The 21,520-nt window shown below is 36.3% G+C and overlaps 1 protein-coding gene and 2 long non-coding RNA genes across 3 annotated transcripts; 1 reads left to right on the top strand and 2 right to left on the bottom strand.

The window, feature by feature from the left end:
- Positions 1 to 1,905: 1,905 nt before the first annotated feature.
- Positions 1,906 to 3,353, bottom strand: LOC140035322 (uncharacterized). Its single transcript, XR_011839423.1, has 2 exons — positions 2,871 to 3,353; positions 1,906 to 1,958 (listed from the first exon to the last, which is right to left on the bottom strand). It is a non-coding gene; the product is annotated as an uncharacterized lncRNA (long non-coding RNA).
- Positions 3,354 to 5,138: 1,785 nt separating this feature from the next.
- LOC140035647 (uncharacterized) lies at positions 5,139 to 9,289 on the top strand. Its single transcript, XM_072076956.1, has 2 exons — positions 5,139 to 5,670; positions 5,829 to 9,289. Exons 1-2 carry the CDS (start codon positions 5,139 to 5,141, stop codon positions 9,287 to 9,289), a joined length of 3,993 nt encoding a protein of 1,330 aa, XP_071933057.1.
- Positions 9,290 to 9,888: 599 nt separating this feature from the next.
- Positions 9,889 to 10,776, bottom strand: LOC113727273 (uncharacterized). Its single transcript, XR_003457760.2, has 3 exons — positions 10,559 to 10,776; positions 10,097 to 10,128; positions 9,889 to 10,010 (listed from the first exon to the last, which is right to left on the bottom strand). It is a non-coding gene; the product is annotated as an uncharacterized lncRNA (long non-coding RNA).
- Between the last annotated feature and the right edge of the window lie 10,744 nt (positions 10,777 to 21,520).

Here is a 21,520-nt window from a genome sequence, read left to right as displayed (position 1 = left end):
AAATGGCAAGTTTTGATGGTAGTAGCTCATCTTCAAAATCAAGCAAGCAAAAAAATATTTTTTGCAATATTTCTTCAAATAAAATCTTCAACATTGATGATTGTCCAACTCAAGAAAGTCAACACATGACAATCATTTGATAGTGTAATATATTTTTTAATTTGACAATGTAATGTACTTTTCATAAAATTTGTATTGTCTATTTATTACTTCTTACTTTGTAGAATAATAATAAAATTGAAATATGATCTTTATTTTGTATTTATTTTTGTACATTCTATTTGAAATTTTAAATATATTGTTATATTCGTATTAATATTGGTAAGGATAAAGAATTAAATAAAATTATAGGGTACCATACGGAACCGGAACCAGAACCAGAACCATAAGGAACCGAAATCAGAACTATGCGGTTCTGATTCTACCTCTTTAAAGAACCAGAACCGACGGTTCTGGAATCAGAACCAGAACCATCTTATATGGTGCAGTTCTGGTTCTACCTCTTTGAAGAACCAGAATCGTCGGTTCTGGAACCGTGGCCATACCTATTCTAAAGGACACACTATTTTTAAATAAAATAAAATAAAAAATAATTAGAGTATATATTGTTGAGTTGATACTAAGTGTCATGATTGAGATGTTTTAAGGACATATATGTAAGCAAGTGTCATTATAGGTATGTCAATAAAGGTCTTTTTTTTTTTAGCACCACCAACTCATATGCACATAATAAACAGACTAGGAGGGGATCACCGCGCGTTGCGCGGTGTTAATTTCATGTTGCCCAGAAAATGTCCAGATTTTCAAGTGGAGATATCATAAATCGCATGCATTGCAATTAAGTTATTTGGTTATAAAATGATTAAGCTTTTAAATAAGCAATGTTGTAAGAAAATGCGAGTAAATAAAGGTTTGCATCTAACATGGTGTCGAGAAAAAGATCGAAAAGAAAATAATTGAAGCGAATAAAATTGAAACTCATCAGTATGATTTTGCTTCATGTAGAGATGGGATGAAGTGTTGGGAAAAGTAAATGGGAGATTCAAAAATATTAAACAATGAGTAAACACTATTAATTTTTTCTATTATTCTGTGGAGGATTGATTATCGGTGGTGTTTTTAAATTTACAACGAGCATTAATTTTGATGTTGTTCAATCGTTTCTATGTTGTTTATCCAATTCTTTGCATGTAACATGAAAATCGGAACAACTAACGCAACAACTCTGGTCAGGAGAATGGAAGTGCAATACATGGTACAAAGTAGGTGTACACTGAGAATGAAGGGGGTTCATATTTCTGAAAAAGGATCCTCCGTGCAACAATCTATCTTCACAGTCAAAGGAAACGTTTCCTAACCGAAGTTTATTGTTGGGAGAATGAAATAACCAGTTGACAAATAGAAAGGTGGAATTCTTGGCGCACTTGAGTTTCATGCCATAACAGGCCATTTATATGAAATTAATTACTGATTATGCGGAAAAAGGTAGCAGGAAAACGGTGAAAGCATGCAAATTACCCAATCCTGGCCATCTAACTTGCAAATTGTTGGGATGACAAATGTTGTTGAATTATTTGAGGCCATACAATTAGGAGGCATATAATTAGTAAAAAGAATTATTGAATTAAAGAGGTAAGTAAAAATTGCAATTCAGTGTCATTAAGAATACAACCCATCGTAACTGGACAAAATTAGGAAGTACATAATAGGTCCAATATACACAATATGATGCAATGAAACAAAAGTTGGTCACTATCTTTACAAACAAAACCTCATATTTAAAATGTAAAAGGTACATAATGTCTACAATAATATGTATCCAAAAATGAGGCTAATAAATAATCACTGTAGATCCATGCAGGACAGACATAGAAATAATTCCAATCTTGATTCTATCAATCATGATAATGCAAGGGAAACGGTAAGAGTTCTTCCACTCTTCGGGCTTTGACTCATTGCTAAGCAAAACAAGCCAAACAAATCATTAAGCATTCTCTCAAATAATTTACTTAATTTGAACTCAAGCCACACAATCAAATAACAGTAAGTATAAAGATATCTGATTGGGCCTAGAACAACAAAGCCTAAAGAAGTGTCAGATGTTTTAAATAAGGTCCTTTAACCTCCATATCTTGACTAATAACCTGCACATAGAACAGCAGAAACATATTCCAAGGAAAATGAAGAAAATTCTCTTAACAAATTTTGCAAGTCAGCAAAATGTTGAACTCAAAGTCATAGCTCAGGAAATCCTCATCAATCCATTTTAGCTGCGAGGAGTAAAGACAAGTTACATTAAATAGCTATCAATGATACAGTCAACCAAACACAGTAGCTCTAGTATGGTAAAAGAATATTGAAATGGTCAAATAATAGTGAATTTCCCAAAGAATAGGAAACTTAAATGACCAATGCCTATCTTAGCGCCAAGTAACCCAAGGGTCTTTTCTTGAAACTCAATCTCTAGCTTTTTCTTAACATTTTAATCATTACAGTAATGACCATAATGATTTCAGTATCAGTATTTCAACTTGCACTTTTTCGCACACCTTTCTTCTTTTCTTTTACGTCCCTCCTCACACTGCCAATGCTTCTCATCCTTTTTTCAACAAGTTTATACCTATAAATATTGAAGTTCAAGAAATGAACCCAAAAGGTTAAAGATGAAATATACAAATTTATTACCAAGTAAAACTAATATACAAATTTATTACCAAGTAAAACTTACTCTAACAACAAAAGTGTAATCAATCTGTAAAATTAATCAATGAAAAGAAACTAATGATTCGTTATTCAAAAGCCCATCAAAAGAAGATGACATTTTCACACTACAAAATAGTCTATCTAGATAGCCAAATAAGGAAGCTGACATGCTATGGAGTTCCAAATATGGATGTGCACAATATCTGCTCAACCAAGTCACCTAGTTTAAGGTATTCTCACCTATCAATTAAACAGAACCTCAATTAATTAGAACTTATACTATCATTAAAATCCAAAAAAGGAAAAACAACAATAAAAGGTGAACAAACGTTTTGTTTCCTCTCTAAAACTTCTAGAGAAGACAAGGAAAGAAAAGAACCACAGTTTCCTTTTCTCCTCGGCTTGTAGTACAATGCCTTTGCATTAATAGCAAATCTCGTTCACTCTTTTCTGTTGATGCCTCCGAAAACTAAGAAGAATCCAGAAAAAACCCACCAAGAAAATATGGTTCTTTTGCCTTTTCACTTCAACTCATGGGTTCGTTCAGTTTCAGTTTTGCTTGTTTTCTTGATGATTTTTCACACGCCGTTAAAGATGTCTTCTGCTATTCGTTCTTTTCCCAATAATGGCGGTTGGCCTACTGAAACGGAGTTTGGGTTCACTGAAGCACCGGAGTACCGGAACGGCGTGGAGTGTCCTGTGACTAGTGACGAAACGCTGACGTTTTGCAATCCGTCTTTAGTTCATGTAGCGATGACTCTGGACTTGGAGTACCTTCGGGGCTCCATGGCCGCTGTTCATCCGGTTCTTCGCCACGCGTCTTGTCCGGAGCACATTTTCTTCCACTTCGTTGCAGCCGAGTTTGACCCGGCTAGTCCTCGGGTCCTGACCCGAATAGTCAGGTTTACCAACTGAGCTCCTTCGTCTCCTAGAAATAGTGCTGGTTTCTACTTGGATCTGTACGGGAAGATGGCAGAATCCCTTGCAAAGGCCTTCCAAAGGTTTGAACTGTCGGCCAAGGAAACAGAGGAGATAGATCTCAGCGGAGATGACATTGAAGAAGGAATGTTGGGCTGCAAAGGAAGTCTACTTGGAAAGCTTGTGGGTGATAAAGTGGCCAATTTCACTGGAGTCAAGAACTACATAAATCATGCGTGGGGCAATCCAAGGAGGTTGAAGATAACAGAGCTGGGTCCAAACTGTTTCCAGTTCCACTTTGAAGATGAGGTCGAAAAGAAAAAGGCGCTGACAGGGGGCCCTTGGATAATGGATAACCAGGTATTTGTGCTTAGAGAATGGGAGGTTGGTTGGGAAAGGGATAGTAATTTTTTCCGGTATGTATTCCTTTGGGTGCAGCTATGGAATCTACCTGTTCACTGGTTGAGTAGAGCGGTGGGCTTTAAACTAGGTCAGATTTTTAAGTCTATAAGAGAGGTGATAATTCCAGAGGTTGGGGGAAAGGTGGAAGGCACATGAAAATTATGGCAGAAGTAGATGTAACACAACCACTGATCAGAGGCACAAAAATAAAATGCAAAGAACAAGCTGAATGGGTGGAATTTAGGTATGAACGTTGACCGGATTTTTGCTACAACTGTGGAGTTATAGGTCACAATGACAGAGCTTGTTCTGTGTCAGGAGGGGACGGGTGTGGTCAGCGAGAGGTACAATATGGAGCTTGGATGAGGGCAGGAAATATTATGGCCTCACCTTTACGAGGAGTTAAGGAGGTTGTATCTGAGAAAGGAAAAGCACAAAGGGAAAGGGAAGAAAGTACTGAACTTTTAGAGGTAAGTGAAAGAAGGGAGGGGGAAAATGTGAGTTTGAACAAGGAAAATAACACTGAGGGTGTGGAAAAAGGAGGAAATTCTCAGATCCAAATGAGGAGGAAAATGCAGGAGGCAGAGTGGGATGCATTTTTAAAGGATCAGCAAGCACTGTCAGAAAAGGAAAACAAGGTGGTGTTACTGAATAAAAGGGTAGCAAATGATAACGCCAAGGGAAGCTTTGGTAAGGGTGAGGAACCTGGGGTAGGGTGTAGTGAAAGATTAGAGTTGGTGCATGTGGAAATGGAAGTGGACAATAAGGGTGATCTAGGGGGTAGTAGTCTGGACAGGGAAGAGACAGGGGACGAGTTAGAGATTTTGCTAGGAATTCAGGAGGTACCAAGGGGGATACCAGTATTAAGCAGGAAGGAAAAAAACATGGCACTAGGAAAGTCAGAAGAGGAAGGATTACTCTACCGGAGAGTAAAGTTCAGGATGTAGGCAAGGACCTACGAGGGAAAAGGAAAGCAGCAGCATTTCAACAAGAGTCTCAACAAATGGAAGAGGACGTAGTGGAAACACCAAAACCTAAGTTTCAAAAACTGGAGAGCAACATCTGCAAAGAAACTGGGGAATTGGAGGCTAACCCCTTATGCCTCCAAGGTGTCAATGAAAGTTGCGGTGTGGAATTGTCGAGGTGCAGGAGGCCCCTTGACAATTCCCCAACTAAAGGAAGTTTTAAACTTCCACTCTCCTAATGTGGTGTTTTTAAGTGAGACAAAAAACCAAGAAAAATTTATGAGATCTGTGCAAAGGAAAATAAGTTTTGAGAAGGGGTATGTTGTTAACTCAATTGGGAAGGCAGGAGGTATGGCTTTATATTGGAACAATGGGGTGACAATTGATGAATTAAGCCACACGGACTGGTACATCTTAGCATGCATCAAGGACAAGGAAGTAAATAGCCAGTGGTGGTTGATGTGTGTACATGCTAGTACGGATAGCAATATTCGAAAAGAGCAATGGAAACACATAGCTGAAAGGAAGAAGGATTGGGGTGAAGCATGGTTACTGGTTGGTGATTTTAATGATTTACAGTCAAATGGGGAGAAGTGGGGTGGGAGGGTGAGAGCTGAGAGTAGTTTCAAGGATTTCAATAGTTTCATAGGAGACAATGGATTATTAGATATAGGCTATAAAGGTTTACCTTGGACCTGGAGTAATTATTGGGAGGGGGAGGGAGTAATAAAAGAGAGATTGGATAGGGTTTATGTAGTGTTGAATGGTTGCAATGGTTTGATAGGGTGGTGTGTACTCATATTGAAAATGATGCTTCGGATCATGCCATCTTGCCGGTAGATACAAATCCTGAGCCAACCAGGAAGAAGAGAAGATTCTATTTCGATCAAAGATGGACTACAAATCCAGAAATGAAGGAGGTGATACAAGGGGCATGGAGGACAGTACAATCTGGATCTAGAATGTACAAAATGGTGAGGAAGATAAAGGCAGTTAGGGTAGCAATCCTGGAATGGAGGAGAAAGGTTCAAGGAAACTCAAAAGTAAAGATTAAGGAATTAAAGGAGAAACTCAAGCAAGTGAAGGAGGGACATGAATCTGGGATTAAAAGTCGGGTGACTGAGATTAAAAACCAGCTAAGCAAAGCATATGAGGAGGAAGAGCTGTATTGGAGCCAAAAATCACGGAGCAAATGGCTCAAGGAAGGAGATAGAAACACAGCTTATTTCCATACAACTGTAAAGGCAAAGAGGAGAAGAAACACTATCAGTACGTTGGAAAAACAAGATGGGACCTGGTGCAAAACTGAGGAGGAAATTGAAGTGGAGCTTAGTCAATATTACAAGGATCTTTTTACTACAACCAACCCAGCTGATTTTGAAGAGATCCTTAATGAAATCCCATGCACTATTTCTCGACAGATGAATGAGAAACTGATTAAACCTGTGGAGGAAAAGGACATCAGACAAGCCTTGTTTTCTATGCATCCAAACAAAGCACCAGGTCAGGATGGTATTTCCCCACTTTTTTTCCAACAATATTGGCATATTATAAAAGGGGATTTGGTGTCAGCCATAAATAGTTTTTTCCATTCTGGTTGCTTGCTTAAGACTGTGAATGAAACCATCATTTCCTTAATCCCAAAGATAGAATCTCCAACTTCTGTTTTACATTATAGGCCAATCAGTTTGTGTAATGTGCTTTATAAGATTATCTCTAAAATTATTGCAAACCGTTTGAAGCTTGTTCTCCAACTCTGCATTAGCAATTCTCAATCTGCATTTATACCAGGGAGACAAATTTTGGATAATGTAGTAGTAGCTCATGAAGTTATGCATTTCCTGAAGAATAAGAGAAAAGGAGCTACTGGCTACATGGCTATTAAGTTAGACATGTCAAAAGCGTATGATAGGGTAGAATGGATTTTTGTGGGGAGAATGATCTTGAAAATGGGTTTTTGTCCAATTTTTGTCAAATGGATTATGGCTTGTCTTTCCACTGTGATTTATTCCTTCAATTTAAATGGCCAGAAGGTTGGATATGTCAAACCTACTAGAGGCATTAGGCAAGGGGACCCTTTATCACCCTATATTTTCATCATATGTGCTGAAGGTCTTTCTAGTATTATTCATAAAGCTGTGCAAGAAAAGGAGCTAACGGGTGTGAAAATTTGTAGGGACAGTCCGGTTATTTCTCACTTATTTTTTGCAGATGACTCTCTTTTGTGCTGTAAAGCAACCAAACGAGAAGCTCTAAAGGTGAAAAGCATTTTGACAAAGTATGGCAATGCATCTGGTCAGGTTGTGAATTTCGAAAAATCAGCCTTGTTCTTCAGTAAAAACACCAAAGAAAGGATGAAGCAAGCAATTAGCGAAGGCCTGGATAATATGAAGGAAGCAGTAAATGGGACATATTTGGGTTTACCAATGGCCATTGGAAGATCAAAGGCACAAGTGTTTGGCTTTGTTAAGAACAAAATCAGTAGCAAGTTACAAGGATGGAAACAAAGGCTTTTAAGTGAAGGGGGAAAGGAAGTGCTGATAAAGGCGGTGACAATGGCCATGCCAACATATGTAATGGCATGCTTCAGGCTCCCAAAGGGATTATGTAGAGATATTACTAGGAAAATTGCAAAGTTTTGGTGGAGTAAAGGAGAAAGAGAGGCAAGTATTCATTGGGCAAGCTGGAAGAAACTTTCAGAAGTAAAGGGAAGAGGAGGTATTGGATTCAGGGACCTAGAAGCCTTTAACACTGCCTTGCTTGCAAAACAAATTTGGAGATTTCTAACTGCTCCAAATTTGTTAGTAAGCAAGGTGATGAAGGCGAAATACATGAAGGATCCCAATTGGATGAACAAAAGTCCTCCTGGCTCTGCTTCATGGAGCTGGAAAAGTATACATAGTGCAAAAAAATTGTTGTTTGATGGATTATGGAAAAGGATAGGTGATGGAAGAACAGTAAGTATCTGGAATGATAAATGGTTAATAGGGTCCGAAGATGGCAAGGTGGAAACTGCAAAACCTGAGGGGTGCAACCTCACTTGGGTGAGTGAGTTGATTGAAGATGGGAGATGGAAAACAGAAATTTTGCAGACATGGTTTGGAAACAAAGAGGTAGAGCTCATTGAACGTATTCCCACTAGCATAGGAAGGAGAAAGGACAAACTGATCTGGAAATTTTCAAAGATTGGAGCATATACGGTGAAAACAGGATATGCAATGGCAAGGCAGGAGGAAAATCAGATCAGTAGAAATCGAACACACAATGCTGAGACAAGTTGGGAAGTTAGAAAACGCACGGTGTGGAAGAATCTGTGGCATCAAAAGGTAAAGGCCAAGCTGAAACATTTCATGTGGAAATGCTTGCAAAATTGTTTACCAACAAATGAAGTAATTTTCAAAAGGATTGGACTAGGAGAGGGGAGATGTAGCTATTGTGGTGAAGGCATGGAAACCATAGAACATTTACTCTTTTTTTGTGTGAATGTGATGGATGTTTGGAAATTGGCACCGGTAAGGTGGGATGGATTAGTGGATAAACAACACAATCTGTGGTTATGGTGGGAGGAAGCCATTCAATCTGCGTCAGAGGACTGTGGACCTGAGCGAGTGAGTCTCACCATCAACCTGTTTTGGCAAATCTGGAAAACTCGCAACAGAAGAGTTTTTGACAATGATTTCCAGAACCCACCGAATATTGTCTCAAAGGCACAAGTGGAACGGTTGGAATATGAGCAAACAAAGATGGAAGAAATAGAGCAGAGTGCTACGAACAACATCAGGGAGCATCAAACGAGAAGACAAGCAGCAAGGGATGATGACGTTTGCCTGTTCACGGATGTTGCGATATCAGCAAGGATGATAAGGACGGGACAAGGAATTGTTGCAAGAAAGTGGAACGGAATGATCATGAAAGCAAAGGCAATAGTCAATCAATATAAGGGGGAACCAATGAAGGAAGAAGCTTTGGCAATTAGAAATGCAATGCTGATGGCTAAGCAGCAAGGATGGACTAAAATTAAAATCCATTCTGATAGCAAATCAGTTTTAGACCAGATACATAGAGGCAATGAGTATGTTGTTAACATTGCAACTATTCTGGAAGATGTGCAGGATTTGACAACACATTTTGAAAGGTGTAGTTTTGTGTTTATACCTAGAACAGAGAATGAAATCAGCCATGCTCTAGCTAAGTTTGCTGTACAGCTAGTGGATGATATTGAATGGGAACAAGACTTCCCAGTTTGGCTGATGGATTTAGTGAGGAAGCAAATGAGGGTAGTAGCCCCTTTTTGTAATTAATTCTTGTACTATCAAGGGTTTATCATATATATATAACGGTTAACGTTTGTGGAAAAAAAAAACAATAAAAGGTGAACAAACACCTACTTAAAGGCTATCTTCACCATTTGTTTATTCTTGGACCACAAATAAAGATTGCTTCTTCCTGTAGTGGATACCAGAAAAAGAAGAAAGAAAAGGTCAGAGATAAAAATCTGATGGGGAAAAATTTATCCCTGAGAAATTGCAATGGCAAAGTACCCTCGGTTGTGTAGACAATCATCTCTCTAGTCTTACTCTCAAACATATACTACTTTAGAAATATTGACTTGTCCTAAAAGATGCAGAGACAGAAATTGCATGAAGACCAGGTCCCATATTCAGTGAAAAAACAAGAAAAGAACAAAAGGATTCAACTTTTAACTGAGCAAAAAATGATTCCTGAACCATCTTAGAGGTTTCTTTAGAAAATCTTTAAACTTCTCTGTAAAAGTGAAAGTGAAAAGTCTTAACCTCAACCCTTTTGTTCCATATTAGTTAATGTTATTTATCATTTAGCTTCTGATTTAACAGATGCACTTGATATAATTTTGGTAGATTTCATTTTGACAGGTAAAAGGATTCACTCAAAGCTAGTATTTAAGAGAAGAATATTAAAATCTAAAAACAAAAGGCCCAAAGTACAGTGAAAAAAATAGGAGCAGGAGTTTTACCACAATTTTTTGCCATCCTCCACAAATTTCTGTCATAGAGGGAAAGAGGGAAGGTCACAAATTGAAAAGGGAAACAAACCAGAGCAAAAAACTTGTGGGCTAAAAAGTTTCCTACCACAGAGGTTGTTCTTCCTTTTCTTCCTCACTCTGTAAAAATGCAAATTGTAATATGAAAGTATAAACGAAGTAAAAAGACGGGAAAAATCACAGATGAATGTGCGCCAAGAAAAGAAGCAATCAGTGTTTCTACAACAGGGGCTCTAGAATGCATAGGTGTTTTAGGGATTAAATGCTTCTAGAATGCTTTAAGAAACCACTATAACTCATACTTTCTGTCAAACAGCACCAGAAAAAATGTTTACAGAGGAAAACATTGATGTTCATGCCTATTTTTTAGCTAAAACCTAATAAATTCATCTTCCTTTCTATAAAAATAATAGTATAATCCAATAAAATAAAAGACAAAATAAAAACTTCAAGTGATTTGAGAGTAGAGACCGAAATTAAAAGGACAAAGTTTTTATCGGCAAAAAATAAATAAACAAATAAATCAATAGATAAATAAAGCAGAATAGACCTTTGGAGGACAGAAAAGGATGGAATATATCCACAAGTACTTGCATTTGCATCCCATAAAAGTTTTCATCTTTTTCCTGCAAAGATAATACTATAAAAATTAGGAAATCGGATAAATAAAACATAAGAGACATAAAATAAAATAAAAAATCTTAAGATATAAAGATTAGAAGATCAAAGTTCTTATCGCTAAGAAAATAATTGACTAACAGAGATATTAAACCAAGCTTTATTAATTTTTAAGCAAATAAAGACTATTGGAAGAACAGAGAAAAGTTGAGTAAATCTACAAGTTATTTGTAGCTCATCTCATCTAAAAAGATCAGAAACAAAAGCTAGAAAATTGAAGGTCATCTGTGGCTGTTGTTGACCTTAATTTTTAGAGAAAACAATACAGAAAAAATCGGAGAGGCATGGAAGAATTGTTGGTCCGCCGTTGAGTTTGATAAGAGAAGAAAGCAAGTGACAGGTATGGAGAGTGTTTACCAAGCCCTATTCGCAATCATATAGAAATCAGAGGAGGAAGAAAATAAGAATTTGATGGTAGTAATCCTCGAGCCACTAACCAACCTTCAATTGATGTGATTTTCTCTGCTACTGCACGTCTTAGATTGGATCCAGTGGATAATAGGTTGAGCTCAGCAACAAACAACGGTGCATCTGTTTTTTAAAAAGAAGGGCAAAATCGTAAAACCATGGAAATCCACATTGAGCCCATCACTTTTGTCTCAGCAGGTCAGCACATTGAGCCACATTGAGCTCAGCAAGTCAGCTGGTCTTCATTTTCGTCTCTCGGACAAAAAACAGGAATTGCACTTCTCCTCCCAGCGGACAAAAGCAAGAATCTGAATTCTCCTCCCAGCGAAAGCACGCGAGCCCCACGTGATGGACGACGACCCCCCAGCGAATGAAATGCAGCCACATCAGCACAACCCCTGAATCCTTTCGTGCTTTTACTATATAGGTTGAAGAGTATGGCTTAATTAAATAATATTACAAGCCAAAGCATTAGGTTGCACTTTGTATGTTCTCAATCAAACCAACATAATGGAAACAAGAAAAAACAAAGAAAACATAAATTAGGGTATAGCAAAATTCCAAACTAAAAAGGACTTGACCAAATAAGTAGATCATCTACCAAAAATAAAAGAAAAACTGAATGTAGATTTATACATGCAACCAAATTGATCACAGCCCCACAGCCATTCTCGTGCCTTTTTGACCATAAAACATATGGCCAGCTCCTTCCACTTATGCTAAACTCCTTTCCCTCCCTTGTACCAAAGAAGTAACAAGAATATTCCAAAACCATGAAACCATTTTTAAGCACCCCAAATTTTATTTTATTTTATTTGGTATTTCCCATGTAAAAAATTGAAGAACAAAGAACTATCAGTGAAAGAAGTTGTGAACAGTCCTAATCCATTACTCAGTCCTTTCCAAATAGGTAACAAACACCATTTGCATCTAGGTTCTCAAGTTTATTTCTCCTGATACACAATGTTGTTGTAAAAGGAAAAAATAAAAAATAGGTGAGGGCCTGCGCAATAATTCTTTGGTAGATGACTTGGAGAACACAATATCACTTCCTATGTGCTTAGAAATTCTAGGATGAATGCTTTGATTAATAATTAAAAGTATGTTATCCACGTAAATAAGATAAAGATGATCTTAATGGAATATGACAAACTGTTATGAGGCTCTCTACTCTCTCGAGGCTTTAGGATGGTGTTTAGAAAAGGAACACCTTCTCAAATTGACTGGCCATAAAGAAACCAATCACATGGAATTTCACTCTGATTGTAAGAGGGTCTTGGCTATAGTGCTGAAAAGGATGGGATATCAATGCTCCAACTTTCCATTTTCAGCTCACAATCATCTTATGAGCACATTAAAGAAACCAATCAGATTGATTTTTGTTCTGGTTGTAAGGTAAAGGGCTGAAAAAGAAGGGATACTAAAGCTCAAAGTTTTGATTTTTCAGGTTAAATCATCTTGAGATCACCTTAAAACAGCTGTGACCAAATTCTCTTAGCTGCGTCAGTGGTGAAAGACTATTGTTCCTCGTCATCCAAAATTAGTCAGCATTTGGACCTTTATTAGATCGTAATGTATGCCTGGAGTGGGTTTAAGCAAAGAATAAGATAGTAAAGGCCAAAAGATAAATTTTTTTTTTTAAGGATTAGAACCTGTGACCACTTCTGCATAAGTTGCCGCCCAAGTGAAACTTTTGGGCTGTCCAGCTGTTTCTTCAAAAATTTGACTTGCTCTCTTTACACCATGAGGCTTCTTGATTCTGGGATGTGAGCCTCTTCTCAATATCTCTCAGTTCTTTTGTCCTTTTTTGGGAACTAAACTATTGATATTTGAGCTTCTCTCAATTCTCCTTGCTTTCCTTCTTTCTTTCCTTTTGTTTTCCTTCTTTCTTTTGTTTTTCTTTTTTGAGAAGTAAACATCTCAAACTCGAGCATTGGAACTCAACATTCTTGCAATCCTTGATTTCATAAAAAATCACAATTTAAGTACTCTAACTTCCATGAAATCACCCTAAAAAAATTAACTCCAGTGTGAGGTGTGATCAGCAGGAATTTTAACGTGAAATGAATTATCAAGTTTAAAGGCTCAAAGGGGACAACAGAGGTCAATGTGTTTAAGTAGGGAAACGAAGGCCAAAACATCATCCTATTTTTGTGGGAGTTGAGATCGCGAACATCGATAAATTCAGCTACAGAGCTACTAAAACTTAATTTAGTAGCAAAAACATCTTAATGCTTTGTGAAACATGAAAAACAGCACTTCCATGTTTCAAGTTTTTATTTTCTACCATGCTCCAAGGTGGGGACGATCATCAAGAGGCTTACGGAATGAACATAATTCATAGGCCCAAGGAGTTTGACAAGGTTTAAACTGTATATGGGTAGCAAAAACATGGCCATCATCACATTGGTTTCTATAAGTCAGCTCCTAAGATGATTGACTAGAGGCGGAGTTGCTAATTTCGTACGTAGATGGTTTGGAATGCATCATATGTGCTATAAAGTCATACAGGCAATGATGGAGCCAAAGGGGGCAGAGGGGGGCCATGGCCCCCCCTAAGTTTTGAAAATTTTAATTCACAATATGTAAATATGTGTGTAAAATAAAATTGAACCCCTCTAAATTTTTACAATTTTTAGTTTATATTATAAGAGTTAATATATATATATATATGAATTAGTCATCGAGTGGATATATTTCTTGCAACAATTGATTATCAATTGCAAGAGTTATATAGCAGGTTTAATGATCATACCGTGGAATTGCTTGTTTTGAGCACTGCTTTAGACCCTAGAAATGGATTTATGCTGATCAAGATTGATTATATTTGTAAACTTGCAGAGAAGTTCTATCCGAATGATTTTATGGAGCAAGAACTAGTACGTCTAAGAATAGAACTTCAACATTTTGAGCTTGGCATTCCAAATTTTCATGAATTGCAAGAATTATCTGGTATTCATGAGTTATGTCAAGGTTTGATGAAGATAAGAAAATCAGTGATATGTCCTCTTATTGACAGATTGATTAGACTTGTTCTTACTCTTCCTATATCAATTGCAACTACAGAGCGGGCATTTTCAATTATGAAAATAATCAAGACAAAGCTCCGAAACAAGATGGAAGATAATTTCTTGAATGATTGTCTAACTGTGTATATAGAAAAGGAAGTTGCTGAAAAATTTAGCAGTGATTCAATCATAGATGGATTTAGTTCTATGAAAGAGCGTAGAACGCAATTTACTTCTAAGAAAAGATGTTGAAATTTCAAAGTAACATAACTTTTATCTTTTTTCAATTGAAAATAGTTACATTTATATTACATGGTTATATATATATATATATATACATATATATATATTGCACATGTGACATATTGGAGAGTATCTTCTCATAATGTGCAAATTGGATGGTTTGTGATGTTATAAGATATTTAATCAAAAGTTATTTTTTTTGTTAGTTTACCGCATATTTATGAATAGACATACCTTTATAATTAAATTTCATATTTGATATTTTTAGATGTCATATATTTAAATAGAAGAAAATTATTTTGAACATAATATATTAAGATAATTTTATTAGGAAAAAATTTTGGCCCCAAAAAAAAAAATTCTAGCTCTGTCACTGCATACAGGCAAAAAGAACTTGAATATGAGAGCTAAGGATAGAGTATTCGGACATTTCTTTTTTCAAATTTTGCAACCAAATTTCAGTAGCTCAGTTTGCCGTGTTCAACCAAAATCATCTTTTCATTTCTTTAAAAGTATAGTTCAGCTTTGATCTCAATGTAAGTCCAAAGATGAATTTATACTTCAATTATTAACATAAGCATTCCTCCAGGTAGAGGTGGCAATTTGTCCCAAGTCCCAATAGATTACCCATGCTATTGAGACTTTGGGCGGGATGGGTATTGGAATTTGATATTGGGTTTAAAATGGGACAAATCCCAATTGTACCCATTAATTGATGGGAAATTTTGGAAAATGCTTGGGCACCCATTGGGCTCAAATAGCAAGGGCTCCGTTTGGATTAACTATTTTTGGGGGGTGTTTTTGAAATATTTTATTGTAGTAGTGTATATGAAAAATTTTTACTATAAATTTTTTTTTTAAATATTTGATATACTAATATGGATGGGATGTTTTTTGAGTTATTGTATATTACTGTAACATTGTATTTGAAAAACTTATTTTTTGAAAAAATAGCCAATCCAAACGGAGTCTTAGATTCAAAAATTATCTTTAACAATTTTTATAGTCATGATTGTATATCTATCTTTTCCTTTATTTGTTAATCCAATTTTTGGTGATAATCCTGAGTATAAAGCACTTGCATGTTTATTTAATAAAACTAAAAGAAATTTAATAAATCAAAAATATTAAAATTATATAAAAAATAAAAAATAAATTAAATGAACAAAATATGTAGAAAATAGATTTGGGTATTGGGCGGGATTAATCTAAACCCATCCCAAAGTGCTCCCGCCCAAGTTAGTCCCAAAACATATATGGGTAAGGTTGACCCCAAACCCATATAACTCGGTTCCATCTTAAACCCAAGCAAATTCTGCCCATCCCACTCATTTTGCCACCTCTACCTCCAGGAAACTCAAAAAAGTGTGCAATGAAGATGAAACATCCAAAAGTGTTTGAAAGCTATTTTCAAATTTCAACAAGACAGAAACTCATGGAATTGGCTAATGATGACTTTTGAGCACAGTAATGGATTTAGACAGGGCTTTTATATCATAAAAGAAGGAAGAAGTTGAGCACAACAGAAAAGGAGAGAGAGTAGGGAAAAGAAGAATGAGAAGACAGAATAAGGAGATGAGGGAGTTGAATATAAGGACACGTGCAGAGGCACAAACTATACGTTTCAAAAGCCATTTGATTTGCAAAGTTCAATAAAATCTAATGGAATAAATAAGTAAATCCTCAACCAGCAGCTTCAGCATAAACGTGTACTACTACACACGTGCACACATGTACAAATGACATTAGCCCATTGTTTACGATAATATCCATGATTCTGATCAAAATAATTTGACATTTGTTAGCCAAAATAAGGAAACTTGCTCAATGATTGCACAGAATTCAAAATTTTCTAATAAAGTACAGTAATCCAACAGTTTTCAAATTAATTCACTAACCAACTGTTCCTATCACAAAAGAAAGAGATTAGCATTTTAGAGAAAATACAGTGAGAGTGTTTGGATACCTAATTTTTCATTTTCCCAAATAAAATGTTGGATAGATGTTTGATATCTTGAATGAAATAACACGGATTAGGGGCAGGAGCGGTCATCAAACCGAACGCCCCTGAACAGTCTCCTCACAAGACCGAAATGTGAGGCGAGAGGTATTCCACGTCAGGAAGCCTTCAACAAGCCCAAAAAATGACGCCGTTCCAAAAAAAAAAATGTTTAGCCAAAACGGGAACATGACGGACCAAAGGGAAGAGTTTCAATTTTGAAAATCAAGTTGAGAATTTGAATCAGCCATGTCGAACAAAACTCAGAGAAGAAAGGAGGCGTCCTGCTGAAGGATGCAATTGACAAAAAAGTGGGTGGAGAGAGCTGGGGTATGGTGTTGAGTGAATAAGGAAGAAAGCAAACAGAAAAGTGGAGAGTCGCACAAAACAAAACTGAGGGAAGAGAGGAGGTGTCCTGTCGAAGATAGCAATTGACAGAAAAGTGGGTGGAGAGAGCTGGGGTATGGTGTTGAGTGAATAAGGAAGAAAGCAAACAGTGCAGTAAGAGTGTTATATGCATTTTGAAACTGGGTATGAGAGTGTTGTATCCATTTTGAATGGGTGCAAGGCAGGCAGCAAGGTAGAAGCAAATAGAGGAAATTCATCATCTCATGAAGCTAGATTTTGTCGTGCAACTTAATAGCAGAAGCAACTGCGTTTTCCGAGTTCGGTGAAACATAACGCGTATTAGCAGACCAAGGTAACGTGACTGAATGCAGTGTGTTAAATAAGTAACATGTAGTTGGTCCATGCTCATCACGTAATCTTAGTTTGCCCCTCTCCTAACCATGCAGTGTGTCTAAAATGGAGGCGTAGAGTTGAATGAGGTGAAACAGAGGAAAAGACATATATGTAAATAATAAATAGGTGTACCTTGTGTTGTAAGTAAATTACATGATGTAAGAAATATATTACAATGAGTAGAAAGTGCTTGTTTGGCCCTAAAAATGTAGAAATAGTAGAAGATGCGGAGTTGGTTTAGGCAGTTGTTTAGACAGTTGTCATTAATGAATGACATAAGTGTCGCGCCCCAGTTTTGAAAATAAAAAATTACAAGTTAGAAAAATGGATGTTTGAGTTATTTGAGTGAAAATGTGAGTTAAATGATTAGTGACAAATAAATAAAGAAAATGAAAGGGCCTAAAATGGGGTTTAAAGTGCAATGATTTTAGCCCAAATAATAGTTTAAGAAGGTTTTGAATAAAAAATCGGAGTCGCCACTTGGTATAGAGTTAAGGTGTACCAAGTCACCTAAAATGATTTTTTTTTTGATAAAATCATGGAAAACCCTTTTTAAACGACTCCTAAGTCTACGAAAATCAGAGAAAGTGTTCGGGAGTCACATTTGAAGAAAGGAAAGGCAATGATAAAAATCCAAGACACCCTTTCAACCTAACCAAGGCTAGTTGCGTGATTTAGTCAACGATTTTCTTATTTTAACCTAAAAATTTATCACATTTGGATGTACTATATGAATGTAAACTCTAGACCCAGGGAGTGTCGGGGGGTCGGAATTTTTCTTCAAAACTCAATTGGTGCAAATCACATTAATTGTGATGCCCAATAGGGACTCTTTGAAGAGGTCACCAATAATGCAAAAATATGAGATTCTAAAAAAAGAAAAGGAAAATAATATACAAATATATATGTCCTAAAAAGATGCATCATAACGGGTACGGGGAACTAATGTTTGTAACTCAATTTTCCTTTTCGTAGAGGGAATACGAGCATGCTAAGGTTAGAAAGCCAAACTCGTCCATATCCCATACTCAAGGGGTTGTTTTCCTAATCTAATCAAGCAAATGTACTAACCTATCTCTAATTTTTCTTATATGAAATGCAAGTTTAATGTCATGTTTCATACATAGAATTATATAAAGGAAAATATAAAAATAGAGGATATAGATATAGAGGGAATATGGGATAGGGGATACATGTATAAGGGGAATATGGAAAAAAAATACATATATATAAGGGGGAGTATGAGATAAGGGATGTGTGTATAAGGGGAATATGAGGGGAAAAAATACATATATATAAGGGGGAGTATGGGATAAGGGTTATATGTATAAGGGGAACATGCAAAAAATGATAAAAGACCCTAGAAAGTAAAATATGCATGAGATGAAGTGATTTTATCACACAATCATGATCTAATGCTCGAAGAGCTCCTAAGAGTCTAGCGTTGGACTAGCCCATGTCCATGAATTCTCACTAGCATTGGACTAGTGAGAAAAGTCGGAACAAGGGGCCACAACTAGCATTGGACTATTGTGGTGACGTCACACATTGATTATAACTAAACCAATAATATAAAACATAATAAAGCAAGTAAACACATAATATCACATAAACACATAACACATAATCACGATATCTAGATGCAATTTCCTAAGAAAGCGGATAACACATAACGCATAAGCATGCAAAACATACCAAGAAAATAAAGCAAACAAGCCCTAACTATTACATTAGGGGGGCCCTACTACAATCTAAGCAAAAAACGAAATAAATAAAATAAATATCTAACTATGACAATTTTGGCATTTAAATGCCTTTCAAATGACCAAAATTGAACTAAAATAAATATACAAAATTAAAGCAACTAAAACCTAAATAAATAAATAGATGAAATGAAAACATTTAAAAGGCATGTAATTAAGCACATAAAGTCACATAGGGGTATATATGGTCAAGTAAAAAATCAAAATAAAGAGTAGAGTGTACTTCCCTTGAATTGGTGCCCTAATGAAATGAATTTACTTATTTACCCTCCAAAAAAACAAAGAAAAGGTCAAGATATCACTTTAATTAATAAATAATCACATGAAAGGAAAAAAAAACACGAAATTGAATCACTCAAAGCATTCAAATAAACTAAACAACCCATATTCACCAAATTGAAATAAATAAGGACCCAATTGAAAGGATTAAAAAAGTTTGAGGGGTCAATTTGATTGATTTTTTCAATTATTTGGGCCATAGTAGAATTTAACAAAAAAAGGGGTTAGAATGCAATTTCTGAAAGTTGTGCATGCAAACTTACGAGGAAGCTTGTGCTTCTGCAACAAAAAAACTGCTGCACTTTTGTTTCGCTTTCAAACACCAATTTTAGATTCAATCGCATGCTCTAATCAAAGCTTTCTCGATCCAACATCCAAACTTTAAACTAAACAACACAAAACATAACTTTGACATCCAAACAAGCAAAAACATAGAAGGAAATCATGCAAATACTGGAGAACTTCATGCAAAATGGTTCGGCAGCCAGCTTGCGGCACAACTTTCATGGTTTCTGATGTAGTTTCTTTTCATCCGAATACAGCTAATGACTTAAACAACAAAGACTTAGACTATAGTAGCAAATTTTCCAAACATTTTCCACCTTTCGACCACAAAATCCTTATATGTAAACACAACAGTTCAGAGAAAAAGAACAGGCCCAAATCTGGAAAAATTATGAGATTTCGCTGGTTCGACACAATCAAGCAAAACTCACGAGTTTGTTAATCAAAAAATCAGTAAAAGTCTCAAACCATTTGGTTAGCAAAATCTGGACAAGGTTCTTAATATGCCAGAAGGAGAAAAACATGCAATAACAAAAGAAAACATGAAACCAGGATCATTGAGAGCTAACTTTGTTTCATCTAATGTAATCTTCCTTTTATTCAAACACTTCTAACATTTTGACCAAACAACTAGAAACAAAGCAAAGCTTTCTTTTCATTTCGATACCAAATTTCAATATTCAAAAATTCAAAAAGATTCATGCGAAACTGGAAAACAGAACATTTTGTTGCAACTTTTTTATACAACCGCAGCTTGCTTATGCGAAATAAAGCCTACCCAAGCCCAATGCTATGACTTCCACCCATGTTATCAAATGCAATTGTCTACGCCACAGAGATCCAATAAGGGAGTTAAACATAACAAACAGCAAAGAAACTGAACTTGGAGCAACGGAAGTTTCAATCATTCACAAAATAATCTCTACCTCTACTGCAACAAGCCAGAACTTCAAGCTTGTTGCAGCTAGTTGCTACGCCACATGCTGCCATCCTAAAGTGTAGCAACCACATTCAATAGCTGAACTACCCAACAACAAACAAACCCAAACAACAAAATCATGCCAAACCAAAGCCTCAGCCATCCCAAAAAATCAGTTTACCAACGTCGCTGTAACAAGTCGAAATTTTTCGAACTTGTTGCAGCAAATTCTTATGTACAAACTTCAACTAAAGCCACCTGATCCTAGGCAACAAAATACTCAAACATTCTCCCTGCTTTGCAAACGTAGATTTCAGCATAACAAAATCAGAATAAAAACACTAGCTGGGAACTTCTTGCAACTCATCCAGCACACGAACTCAGATACATTTTCAGAGGAATTGGCCATATAGATGTCCTTTCTTTTCAAAGCTAACATTTTGCTACTAAACCACTACCTAATAACAAATATAAACAGCACCGAATAGATTTCAAACCCTACCATACCTAACATGCAAAATAACAACAAAAGACAACAACTTTAAGCCATAAACAAACACGAGGAAACAGCCATCGCAAGTCTTTTGCATATTCACCGACTTAAACCAAATGACAACTCAAAAACATAACCATCAAAACATCAAACAAACACATGATTCTCGTAGAAAGTATCTATAGGAAAAGCTAAAAAAAGAAACCTTACAATGCTATTTCGATGGAATTTAGTAGCGATGGAAAAAAAAGAAAGACTCCAGTAGCTCCTCTCTTTCTCTTGGATCCCAGATTTCTTTTCTTTCTCCTGGTTTTCTCTTCACGTTGTTCCCGTAGCCCCTCTCACTTTTGCTTTTCTTTCTTTTCTCCTCAACCGAGAGCTCTCTCGGTTCTTTCTATCTCTCTCTACCTCCCTCTTTTCCTTCAGCCGTCACTCCCTTCTCTTCAAACCTTTCTTAGCCGTCACACTCCCTGTCCTCTTCTCCTCTCACTCAGTTCCCCTTTGCTAGCCTTTTAGAGCAAACCAAAATTCCCAAAACCCTCAATTCAATGGCTCCGATAGAAACTCCCTCTTGCCACTTATCACTCGGACCCTTGGATTAGTTCTTCCATCTAGATTCTTCTTAGTTCTTAGATGCAAGCCAGGTGGTTAGGGATTAACAGGATCCAATGGTGAGGAAAAAACAATGGAAAAAAT

Source organism: Coffea arabica, chromosome 2c, assembly GCF_036785885.1.
Source record: "Coffea arabica cultivar ET-39 chromosome 2c, Coffea Arabica ET-39 HiFi, whole genome shotgun sequence".
In the NCBI taxonomy this organism is placed as follows: Eukaryota; Viridiplantae; Streptophyta; class Magnoliopsida; order Gentianales; family Rubiaceae; genus Coffea; species Coffea arabica.
The sequence above is the reverse complement of the archived record's forward strand: the minus strand, read 5'-3'. Positions and strand labels throughout refer to the sequence as shown.